This window comes from Balaenoptera ricei, chromosome 17 (assembly GCF_028023285.1).
Source record: "Balaenoptera ricei isolate mBalRic1 chromosome 17, mBalRic1.hap2, whole genome shotgun sequence".
NCBI classification, from domain to species: Eukaryota; Metazoa; Chordata; class Mammalia; order Artiodactyla; family Balaenopteridae; genus Balaenoptera; species Balaenoptera ricei.
In genome coordinates this window covers 71184137-71197175 of record NC_082655.1, presented here as the reverse complement: position 1 = coordinate 71197175, position 13039 = coordinate 71184137, and the positions used below count along the sequence as shown (strand labels likewise).

Genomic DNA, 13039 nt, shown 5'->3' with positions numbered 1-13039 from the left:
GCCGTGGGAACAAAGGGCTGTGGAGTCAAGAGGCTGGGCTCAGAGCCGACTTCTCCCGGCTGTTAGGACTCTGTCCACTACATCCCGGCCTCCGCTTGCTCACCCGTGAGGTGCAGGCAGCACACGGGCCCGCAGGACTCTGCCTGCGCCCAGCTCTGCCTGAACAAACGTGCGGCGAGCGAATGCCGGAGCCGAGAAGCGAATTCTTTGCTTCCCTAGTAATTCAGCGTTATGATTTCCAACGGACTGACTTACAGGTAAATATCAAAGATGAAAATGTGAAAAGATAGGTTTTTATTCATCAAAAGTTAACAGCAACAGGCACGTATTAAAATGAGTATGGCAAAGCCTTTTACAAATGGCTTTACACTCAAGCTTTCTCCCAAGAAAATGACTGTTGCAACAAACTTGTAAACATAATTAATAAACAGTCCTTTACAGTAACAAGGGAAATACAATTGAACTAAAAGAAAGCACCGGTTTCTCTTAAAACTAGATTACAGTTGTGCTTACTACACGTAAAACATTTTAAAACAAATTACAAAAGTGGAATGTTGTAAGTTTAAAATTAGTCCTTAGATTTTGTCCTAGAAAACATCTGTTCACATCAAAAGGCCCATCAAAGGGTAACGTTTCATCAAAGGGGGAGGGACAAGAAAACAATGCACTTTTTTCAAATCAAAACAAGAAGTTTGGTCACTTAGCTTTGTGCATAGTTTAAGGCATCTGGAGCGATCTGTTACAGCTGACCTCCCTTCCCCTCCCCACGTGTGGCTGCTCGTTATGTCACATTCTAAAATAATAAATAAAAGCTGACGTTCCCAATCCCTCCCACGTGGATAAATAGAACACATGCACAGTCACACATGCACGAGCGTGCCCCAGACACACATCCGCACACACACAACACGCCTCTCACTCCCTGCAGCGAGAGGGACTTTAGTACCCTTGCTCTGAAGGACACACTTGCCCATCCCACTTTATTTCAGATTGGCAATACCCTGAGCTGATTATGGTGTTTTAAACATTCCACCCTTTTCTTGCATGTGCAGGTCAAGTGTACATTAGTGAAAACAACATGCAACGTCTTCACTGCGGAATCATAATACAGCTAGGACACTGGGGTTCTGCCCCTCCCGCCCCAAATTAAAAACTAAGAGTTAAAAAAAAATTGCATTGCCAAACAGCACTGGAGTGAAAGCTCGGCGGCACTCTAGGATAAATGCTCAGTTTCCAGTGCACACAATAAAACGATAGCAAATGGGAGGCTTTGGTGGCATCCAAAGAAGAAAGGCAAACCGGGGGAAAGAGCTGCAGTTTAGGTTTGATCTTTAAAATTCTTAGTGGTTCCTTCACAATCGTGCTCCAAGGCGGATTGAGAACCAATATTTCAGAGTTGGTCTGTAAACATCGAGTCTGGCCAGAGGCGCAGAGGCTGGGCACTTCACATTTCCATTTTCTCCGAGAGAACTTAGTGGAAGGTACAGATACACACTGTTGCATCAGACGGGTTGAATTCCAAAGATTTCTGCTGAAGGCTTCGGTTCAAGTTTCAGGATGCTTCGAGAAGCACGAGGGCCACCGCACAACTTCCTGCAAAACTTTGTTATTCCCTTCGGTTCGCTCCCGCTGGGCTTTGCATATTCAAGGTTTCACACGAAAGCCAAATGCATATTGCTGTATGTTCGGGTCTTATAATTAAAAAGTGGGTTCAAATGATCCAACAGAGGAAATCTTGGAAATAAATAATGCTGGCGTCATTCACTTCCCTTGGCAGTCAGGAGTAAAGTTCTCTCACCTCAAGACCCCATTCACATTTCTAACGACCTCCAGAGGCAGTCTGCCCCCTGACGGGGGAGGGGGGGTTAGGATAACCGGTTCTCCTGAGGTAATAACTGTGAGCTCAGCTCCTCAAATGCAGCACCAGTGTCCTCGCTGCTGGACTGTTCTCGCTGCAATCCCTTCCAGCTGGCTTTGTTCAGCCCCACGTGTCCGAGCATTGTCTGCGACAGCCTGGTGTTGGAGAACCGGGCCCATTCTGTGAACAGAGGCTCCACGAGATACGTCATGAAACCTGAGACAGTAACAGAAAAGGTATTAGTGGATGTCCTGAAACTTTACAACGTCGAGATAGTGTTTACTCTCTTAAGTCCTATTCCAATATTACCTCTTATTTTTCAGAAGATGTGTGTGTAAATGTACATATCTTCTCTGAAGAATCTATTTAGGTAACTTACTGAAACCTGAAGTAAAGGTGAACTGACAAACATAGCCCATCTCTTCTGACGACTCCTCTCAGCTGCACCAACCATATCCTTCTATTTCAGCAAACCCGCGGCGGCCCTCAACCCTGAGGAGCAGGGCACAGTGTGCCCAAGGCTAAGGGGGTCCCCCCGGGGCTGCGGGTGACGAGGCCGGACTGAGGCGCGGCTGCCCGACCGTCCGGGCTGGTAATCGTCACACCTGGTCATGAGCACAGTGGGCCCGCTATGAACCTCAGGATTTATAAAGCCAAAACGCATGCCACAAAGTGTGAGTCTAAAACGAACAGAGGAGATTAGTTTAGACAATTAGGAAAGTGAACATCAAAAGTGTACCAGGGGCCTACTTTACAGACACTTCCTACAATCGATCTCCCTTAATTCACAGTCAGAAAAGGAGAAGGAGTGGTCTCGGGCCTGTCTGCATCTCGGGGTTACACAGCACTCGAGCCCACATTACAGCTGACTTAACACTACATAGTGTCTTACACAGGGTGAAAGAAGCCTCCTAGAAAATACCTGAACAATCAGATCACATCTACTAGGAGAAGCAAATAACATTATCTTCCTAAAGTTTTGATCAAGGACAGGAAAATGCACATCCAAATTCTATCACTGCTTGTTTAACAGTTTTAAAATTTTCTTCATCTCCAAAACCTTTTCTTTTCAGCAAAAGACCACATGGACCACAGACAACACAGGTTCCGTTTAGCCAACAACAAAAAAATCTCACTGGAAATAAAGCACCCATGTCTTTTAATTAGAAAAGTCATATACGGTCTGATGATTGAATTTTTTTAATTGTACAGATTATGGTATCTGAAGTAGTAGTTATGATAGTGGAAATAAGGCTTTCTTCCATTTCTTTCTTTTTTTAAAAAATTTATTTATTTATTTTTGGCTGTGTTGGGTCTTTGTTGCTGCGCACGGCCTTTCTCTAGTTGCGGCGAGCGGGGGCTACTCTTCATTGCGGTGTGCGGGCTTCTTATTGCGGTGGCTTCTCTTGTTGCGGAGCACCGGCTCTAGGCACACAGGCTTCAGTAGTTATGGTACGTGGGCTCAGTAGTTGTGGCGCACAGGTTTAGTTGCTCCACGGCATGTGGGATCCTCCCAGACCAGGGCTCGAACCCGTGTCCCCTGCATTGGCAGGTGGATTGTCAGCCACTGCGCCACCAGGGAAGTCCTCCATTTCTTTCTTTCATCTCTTCCATCCCCTCCACACATGTTAACTGAGAACCTTCTGGATGCCAGGCACTGCTCTGGGGTGGCCTCGGATAAGCAGTGGACAGACAGACAAGATGTGCTCTCCACAAGTTACGTCTGGTGAGGAGAGAGAGGACACGGGAAAACGGCATCACTGCAGTCAAAGAGCAGAGCGGCTTCTGGCAGCCAAGCCACCCCCTCCCCCCGGGTCAGGCTGAGGCAGCCGCCAGAGCCCTGTCTTTTCCAGGTGCCACAGTCAAGGCGTGAGCAGCCGGAGTGTTGTACCCAAACGCAGAACCTTATTACCACAGGTTTCACGCGATCCATCTTCTTTGATTCTCCCGCTGTTCCAGCTGGTTGAGAGCTGCATCCTGCTTCTCACATCCAACAAATCAGCTCTCGCTTCTGGCTCTATGGTACCCAGGATTCTTTTAGGCCTTAAGTACCTGATAACAATGCAGAGGCCGGGGCCACGGACACAGCCAGGTGGCAGGACGCTACTCGTGAGCTCATCCACCTGTGAACCCCCTTAACTGTCCCAGCCCACGCGCCTCTATCTCTTCTCCTCAGATACCGCAGGACGCCGTGTCCAATGCCTCACCCTTACCCGGTACGTGACAGGACCTAGTGTTCCTACCAAAGAAGAAAACCGTATTAATTAAACACGACTTCTACCTACTGACCATATGCTGGCTCTGAGTAACTGCTGCTTAGCACGGAGTTCATTCTGATCATCCTGACTTACTCGAGGAAGAGGATCTCTGCAAGCCCCATTTTACCTAGGATTTGATGTCAGAAAGACCAGCACCTGTTATCTGTACAAACTGGGCAAACTATGTGGAAAAGAACACCAGCAGCGCCCGCGTCCTCGGGTGCCGTGAGGGGTCGGCCCACGTCAACCGTCACCGCCTTCTACCTTATCCCTGCCCCCGGGGGACCGGGTCCACAACTGCCCAACGCTGACAAGGCCAGAAACGACAAGAACGCTTTAAGGGATCTAGCTTCTTGTCCCTTTTAAAAACTGCAGTTTTTTAAACCTCATTTGCAACGTCTCTCATGAATCAAGGGAGGAATTTACTGAGGCAAGAAGTAAGCTGGAGCGTGTGCACAAGCCACTCCCTCCTCTTCAACTCAGTCCCCTCTGCCCACATTTCATCCGCTCGTCCACATTCGAAGGTTATTCCCTTGAGGACCAGGCCAGAGCAGATGGGCTTCTTGTCCCGTCACCCCCTCCCCTCCCGCCTCCCTCCCCCGCGCTCCTGGCCAGTCCGAGCTCCCGGGGGACCCGGCGTCCCCGCGCTGTCCCCGCGCTGTCCCCGCAGGTTGGGCCTCGCTCTCCCGCATCTCTACTGCCTCTTCTGCAGCCAGATCATTACTACCCACTGCCTCCCCCGGAGGATCCTCTGCAACTGCTGTACAATGTTAGGATTCTGTTTCTGAATTTCTGACCCTCCAGCACAGTCCTCTTTTCCGCGTATTATGCCACAGTGTTGTGCTATCTTCCGAATTTCTAGAAACTTTCTCTCTCTGAAGTTTCTGGACACACTTCACTATTGTCAACCGCGTCCTGAGAGGTCCTGCTCAGTATCAGCCACCAAAATTATGCCCATCCCTCCATATCCTTCTGAGTGACCCCCACCTGGCAATCCACCCAGCACACCCCAAACCTGGCCCAGCTTCCCTCAGCTCGTCTACAACAAGCTGCACAGTCTTGAATCGCAGCCCCTTCGTGGTGCTGCCTCTTACAGCCACAACCCACTCAACAAGCAGTTCTCACGTGACCGCGCCCCTGGCAACACCCCTCCAAAGGCCAGGTCAGCACCTGGCAGCTATGACGACGGGCATCTAGCGCCTCCAGAGGGGGGACGACTGCCCGGAGAGAGTGAAAGGTGGCTTCTGGGGGTGACATCTCAGGTGGATCCTCAAGAAAAAGGAGCCTATTAGGCAGATGGGGGGCCTGGCGAGGCACAGAGTGAAGGAGCACCAGGGATTTGGGGAGCCCCGGGGAGGCCCAAGTTGCTGTAGGGAAACGAGGGGGGAAGGTATTGGGGAGAAGACGGAAGAGACAATTAGAGGCCAGGTTACAAGGGGCCTGTGTGAGGTGCTGAAGAGTTAGCTTCAAGCAGCAGGCAGTGGTGAGAGAAAAGCCGGCAGTCGTGGAAGCTGGTCTTCCCCTGACCGTCAGGCCCAGCGGTCCCAGAATGACGCCAATGAGGCTCCCACATGGCAAAATGATGCTTTCTTTCCATTTTAGAACAGAAAGTTATTGCTACCTGCCCTGCTTTTTAGGAACTAAAATCAAATGAGAGTAAATTATAAGAGCTAAAAAAAGGAAAAACAAGAATAAAATTTAAACTATTTAAAAATTAGAAATAGGCATAATTTTAATACTGATATTTCAGATGTACCTCTCTGTTCTTGACAAACTTAAAATCAGTGGCATTTTAAAAACCAGTTACATCTAAGTGTGCATAGTTACCAATCTGGATGTTGGCAACAGATTCGGTCTGACGGTCGCAAAGTGGACTCACAGCCAGATGGTACTTTTTTTCTACGTCTCCTAGAAATTAAAAAAGAAAAAGGAATTCTTAATGTGGAATATACCTACTGGTTAAATATATAACGGAAGTCTTCATCTTACCTGTAAACTCCTTAGGAATAATGTAACACACTTAATCCTCATGAGAGGATGCCTTCTAAATTAGTTCTTTTTTTAAACTTTAAGTTATTCATACATAGAAAAGGCTGCCAAGCCGACATCCTATTTTAAATGGAGAGGGTGGAAAACTTTTACTAGGTGTTATCCCAAGACTGTTAATTCTGTCAGCATTTTAATTTAAAACTCAGATTTCTGAAAGGAAGGTGCATGGAACGAAGATCCTTGGTTCCTGGCTTTAAATCACAAAACATGTCTTACAGGGTCATGTGGCCATGACCTCCACACAAGACAAGGATGGAGCAAGGGCAGGAAAATCTTTCTGTACAGAAAAACTTCCAGCCCGCTCCACGTCTAATTCATAAATGCCTACACACACATCAGATCATTTCAAAAGAGAACTGCTAATTTTCAAAACAGATGCTCAATTTGTGCATTATTGGTTATATGTACACATCTACTGTGAATTGTCACTAAAACTATCAGGCACCTACTGCTAGACTCTGCAATTGTCTGAGTTATTTTATTCATATGATGCTAAAAAATGAACTAAATAGATTATCACTCAATACTGTTAACTTACCTTGATGGAAGAACTCCTCTGTTACTTTTTCACTCCACTGCTTGCTTAATTCCCAGGTCCGACAGGGGTTACAAATATCAGCACATTTCAAAGCCATCTAGCAAGGAAAATATTAAAATTGTCTTAAGAAAAAAAGTAAAGTTTCAATTTTACTAAGCTTAATATACGCTAATAGTGGGGAAAAGAACACCTTAGAAAAAAAAAAGAAAACGTTGCAACAGGAAATTCATTATCCTTTATACTGATTTTACGATACTATTAGTTGTAACAATCATTTTTGCAGAAACACTGAAAGCCTACTAACCAAATTATACACGCCTGATAATTCTGGAGAGGCAAGCATAGGACTGCACGAACCAGAAAGCTACAAAGAAATCAGCCACTTCTCTCTCATTTTTTAGATATGAGAACTTATTAAAATAAAATGAAATGCTTTCCCTCAAGATTTAACCACTCAGAAGACTACACGAGAATATTTCATTTTTATTCTAACAGTCATATGATTTGCTCTAGAAATAGAATCTTTCCAAGCTCATTTTACCTGTAAAACCAAATGCCTATGCCTGGCGTCTTCCAGACGTAAGTCGCCTTTGTCCAGATGGGCCCTAAACAAGGACAGGTACTCGTTCTGCCGGCTGATGTCCGTGGCCAGGATCAGAGCGCCTATCTGAGCCTCCATCTGTTGTCTGGAATTAGAGAAACATAAAGAGAAATACAAGTCTTTCAACTGAATAGCCACTTCTTGATGATTTTTTCCTTAAGTCTTTTTTTTTTTAATCTTATTTTAATTAATTAATTTTTTTTTATATATATATATATATATTTTTATTTTTGGCTGTGTTGGGTCTTCGTTTCTGTGCGAGGGCTTTCTCTAGTTGTGGCAAGTTGGGGCCACTCTTCATCGCGGTGCGCGGGCCTCTCACTGTCATGGCCTCTCTTGTTGCGGAGCACAGGCTCCAGACGCGCAGGCTCAGTAGTTGTGGCTCACGGGCCCAGTTGCTCCGTGGCATGTGGGATCTTCCCAGACCAGGGCTCGAACCCGTGTCCCCTGCATTGGCAGGCAGATTCTCAACCACTGTGCCACCAGGGAAGCCCTTTTTCCTTAAGTCTTAATACTCAGAAAGCTTTACAGGGCCCTAAGCTATTCTAACTGCCATTCAACTTTTAACCTACCAAAAAGATGGATTTAAAGAATGCATTTAAAAAACCTACTAAAATAATCAAAACTAAAACCAAGAGAGTTTGTAGGAAAATACCAATATGCAAACACTCCAAAAAGAATGCCTAAAGGTGGAATTATATGCCTAAGAAAGTCTATGTAAGATTGGCATGCTGCTTGAGAAAATTCTTCGCTGGGATGCAGTGAACAACTTTGGACTCTCTTTTGGTGCCTGAGATCTGAGAGGCAGAAGGAGGGTCAGATGGGGGAAGAACAGCCCATTCAACCACTAACTTCTGCAGACATGTGAAGATGTTAGACTAAAACCTGATGAAGTTCCACCAATTTAATAAAGTTTAGACTCAACTATGTTTTCAGGGCCAAATTCAAGAATTAATTATCCAGATTTTCTGGAAGGGAAAAGGTAACATGTTACTACAAATAACAAATACATTATATCATTTAAAAAACCGCCTCAAAAACAAATACCGTATGCTAATGCATGCATATGGAATCTAAAAAAAACTGTACTGATGAACCTAGTGGCAGGGCAGGAATCAAGACGCTGACGTAGAGAACGGACTTCAGGACACAGCTGGGGAAAGGGAAGCTGGGACAAAGTGAGAGAGTAGCACTGACATATATACACTACCAAATGTAAAAGAGATGGCTAGTGGGAAGCAGCTGCATAGCACAGGGAGATCAGCTCGGTGCTCTGTGACCACCTAGAGGGGTGGGATAGGGAGGGTGGGAGGGAGGCTCAAGAGGGAGGGGATATGGGGATATATGTATATGTATAGCTGATTCACTTTGTTATAAAGCAGAAACTAACACACCATTGTAAAGCAATTATACTCCAATAAAGATATTAAAAAAAAAAACTGTTTCAAGTCAAATAAGAGAAATGTTTAAAAATTCCTTGTTTCAATGGACCATCACAAACATTATCTTTGTATAATGATCAGTAAAGAGCGGTCAACAGAGTAAAAGGCTCTAAGATGGTTGTTTTGGGGACCCTAGTCCGCCATCTTCTTGGTCTGCCAACTTTCCGAATAAAGTCGTATTCCTTGCTTCAGAAAAATATAAAATAAAAAAATAAAAGGCTCACAATATTGAATAGTAAATAAAACAAATCCTAAGCAAACATGAAAGAATGCTATTACGCAGTATTCCTTATTTTCAGTTTTTATCTGTATTAAAATATGAGAATTCAACAGGGTTAATCATCAAATGCAAAACATGATAAAAAGGGAATAATGAAGCAAACAATTTAATCTGCCTTAGTCAAGAAAAAGAGAACTTACATATACAAACACCATGTGGTGTAAGAAGTTTTTATATTTGTACTATGACAAGAAACAATTTTACTTACCAGAAGTACTGTCATAACTCCAAATGGTATCCATGAATACAGATTTAAAAAAATAAAAAGTCCAGCTTTTTTCTCACCGACATTACCAAAAACATTTTTGTTTTTTTATGAAGTTGTTTTAAATTGTGAAAGGGAGAAAGGAAAGAACAATGACAGTAACTTAAATCTTGATACCCAAATGTATTTTTATGTCTCACACCTTTTTTCTAGAAGTAGGTGGTTTATATCCACTGACATGGTTTTCCTAAGTGCACCTTCTCTTGCTGAGGCATCATTAAAAGTTTCAGTTTGTGGACCAATGACATGAGATTCTGTTGACCACCACCATCATTATCATATTGGGCTCATTTACATTAATGCTTTTTATTAGCCTTTCAAATGGCCTGCTCAACATCAAATGATATTTTCTAAAAAACATGTAGTATTTTCTGTTCTTTCAATTCATTATTTTATCCTGTAACTCTAGCAGTGACTCTAGGACTACGTTATTGAGGATACAAAGCATTCTTTTCACATCTTATAAGTTTTGAAAACTTCCTGGAACAGATTTTAATGATCTATTTCTTATACAGATTGTTTACTTTCTATCCAATTTACCTTTACAGCTAGAACGTACGGTTTTATTCAAAAGAGCATAAAATGGAAATATGTAATACCATTTACATAAATAAGCAGTAAACCATGACTGAGCCATTGTGTATTTGGAGTGGATTTTATTGTATCTATGAGTCATCCTTCATAAAAATTCACTGAAAAAAAATTACTACTGACTGTATTTCAGAACAGGTTTAAATTATTAAAATTTTGATGTAAATTTGTAACATAAGATAATTTACCCAAAAATTGTGGAACACCTGAATATAACAACATAATTTTAAAAACTTTATACAGTTGTTTTTGCAACTTAATTTCCACAGTTCATAACTAATTAATTTTGTCTTAATCCAACCTACCTGCTTTCTAATGGCATATGTGAGAATAAACCGGATTCTCTCAATAAACCCACTGCAGATCTCCAGTGGTGATTTTCCAGTACTGAGGTATTCTACAAAAAAAAAAAAAAAAAGGGCATATCTGAGTAAATGGTAAGTCTTTTTCTGAACATAAAGAATTATTTGTAAGTAATATTAATCTGATTAAAATTCAAACATTCATTGAGAATTTATTTACTCCTTTCACTTCTTTAAAACATGACACATTTTCTAGAATGCAAGAATATTAAATTTTGAGGATAAAATTGCACTAACCTTGTATAAAGTTGCCAAGTAATGGTTAGTTTTAATAAGGAAAGGTTGATTAACACCTGGATGATCCAGATCATGAGTGGCAGCTGCAATTAAGCTCAGCAAGACGTCCCAAGGAGTTACAGAATTGGCAAGCTGGAGTGCGGCAAGGAGTAACTGATTACAGACATATTGGAAACACGCTCTGCGCCATTACAGTAGCTGTTCTAAATCAGCCCCGAACGAGTGTCGATGGTCTCCTCCCGCCACGTGTCTCAGACTGCTCACCCAGGCCACGGCGTGCCTGCCAGGGGCTGCCCTCCTCCCGACCCTGGCGGCAGGCGTGGTATAATGGTGTCCCTGCCCGCGTGGAATTCAAGGATGCACCTCATCCTTCATTTGAAACTAGCATAATTAAGATGACAGCTAAAGTATAAACCACCTTCTTGAGAAATAAAAGTTTTCAAACAACAAACAGAGATTTGAGTATTTCTGTTACTGTTGTCAGAGAAGGCCTATGAGGTTTTAAAAAAATTTTTATCATGGTGAGAACACTTAAGGTGAGATCTACCGTTCTAACAGATGTTTTAAGTGTACAATACTGCAAACCTATGACTGAGGGTGTGTGTTTATCAATAAATTGGTTACTGGGTTTCAATCAAGAACCCAAATGCAAGGTTACTTCTGAGGTCCCAAATGTTGAAGGAAGCTACTGAGTCGTCACGGAGCGGAAGTTTATGTCAAGTTGGGAATGAAATCCTCTCCCAATGGATGGACAGTTCAGAACAGCATACACAGTGCATTCATCTCAGGAAAAGCCATCCTGTACACTAGCCATTATAATTTTACTCTCCACAGTCATTTACTATTCTTGATAAAATAATCACAATAAATAAGCTTATTTACCTGACTGAAGTTTTCAACGATAAAAAATGCTCACCCAGGGTGTGTCGCACCTGCTTTTCATGAACCACCTCTCACTTCCCGGCAAGCTTCTACTCTCCCTCTAAGGCCCAGCTCCACCAGTGCCTCGCCACCCCACCTCCGTTCTCCGCCTGCAGCCCAGCCCTCGCCCAGCCCCGGCCCACAAATGACTGACTGCATTCTTGCAGCACATTTCACATCCCGCCACACTAACGCTGCCAGAGCGCAGCGTGCGCCTGTTTAGCTTTACACTAGGGCAGAGCTCTCTAAACGTGTAGGGTCCTGTGCCCTAACAGTAGAAAAGTATTCTGAGCATATGCCACCAATATAGGTATACTTACTTACAGATTACAACACGGAGCCAACCCACATTGCACATGATAAAACACAGATGAAAACTGAAAAGTTTTAAAATATGAGATAAAAAAATTTCTGATTCAAATTCTAGTATATTCTTTCTATGCCAGAATGGATTTTTTTTCCATCCCCTGCACCAAGTTCATCTTGGTCTGAAAAAAATCACTGTCGGAGGGCCTGAATCCACTAAAATAGTGTAAGCTGTTTGAGGGCAGAGAATGTAAATTATTTTTGTATTACCTGTAAATGGTATATAGAGAAACTCAATGAATGGGTAGAAGATGATGAGGACAATTATTTCCTCTTTAGGATATGCAAAAGCATTAAAAAAAAATAAAAGATTTTAAAAGTGCTGCTTGGACTTCCCTGGTGGCACAGTGGTTAAGAATCCGCCTGCCAAGGCAGGGGACACGGGTTCGAGCCCTGGTCCGGGAAGATCCCACATGCCGCGGAGCAACTAAGCCCGTGCACCACAACTACTGAGCCTGTGCTCTAGAGCCCATGAGCCACAATTACTGAGCCCACGAGCCACAACTACTGAAGCCTGCGCGCCTAGAGCCCGTGCTCCGCAACAAGAGAAGCCACCGCAGTGAGAAGCCCGCGCACCGCAAGGAAGAGTGGCCCCCGCTCGCCGCAACTAGAGAAAGCCCGCGCGCAGCAACGAAGACCCAACGCAGCCAAAAATAAATAAAAGGAGTGCTGCTGACTAATCAAGATGAACGGAAGGCATGCTCCACGGAGCACCCTGCATGTAAAGCTACGTCCCCTCCTGACATGAAAATGCAGGCATGGCTGTGGATATCTTAAGAACATGTGATTTGTTAAGCAATATTCAGAAGCTATATTCTCATGATAACTTTGGCAGAAGAACAGACGTGTACCAGCCTGGGAGAATGCAATAATCCAGAATTGTTAAAAATTAATGTATGACTTACACATGACATCAAACAGTCTCAGGTAGATTAAAGAGTTAACTATTAAAAATAGAAACATGAGAAGCAGCAGTTGGGTTGTTAAAGTTCTGTGAAGGAAAAGTAAGTTCTAAGTTTGAAAACAGATCACACATGCAAAAAAAATTTTGAATAAAAATGCAATATTTCTGCTTGTTACAAAAATCTTTCATCAGAAAAAAAACTTTATGAGTTTCCTAACAAAGACAAGGAAGTCAATGACATTAATGCAATTTTTAAAACTAGATTTTCTTAAAAAAGACAAATGTTATTCCCATTTCTGACTGTTGCTATTAGATGCCGTTAGGCTCAACTGGAACAAAATTATAATCTATATTCTGAGGTTCAGCT

General features: G+C 43.2%; 1 protein-coding gene across 6 annotated transcripts in view; it reads right to left on the bottom strand.

Annotated features, from left to right (window-relative positions):
• Window positions 1-279: 279 nt before the first annotated feature.
• Window positions 280-13039, bottom strand: part of PDE7A (phosphodiesterase 7A) — a 361811-nt gene continuing 349051 nt past the window's right edge. For 5 of the 6 annotated variants that reach the window (XM_059901826.1, XM_059901827.1, XM_059901829.1 and 2 more), the window contains 6 exons: window positions 10482-10613; window positions 10188-10279; window positions 7245-7389; window positions 6704-6800; window positions 5944-6024; window positions 280-2074 (listed from right to left, as the gene is read on the bottom strand). In XM_059901826.1, the coding sequence (XP_059757809.1) occupies window positions 1866-2074; window positions 5944-6024; window positions 6704-6800; window positions 7245-7389; window positions 10188-10279; window positions 10482-10613 (756 nt within the window). In that variant the 3' untranslated portion in view covers window positions 280-1865. The remainder of the gene's footprint in view (window positions 2075-5943; window positions 6025-6703; window positions 6801-7244; window positions 7390-10187; window positions 10280-10481; window positions 10614-13039) is intronic. The other variant, XM_059901831.1, reaches the window with a different exon arrangement.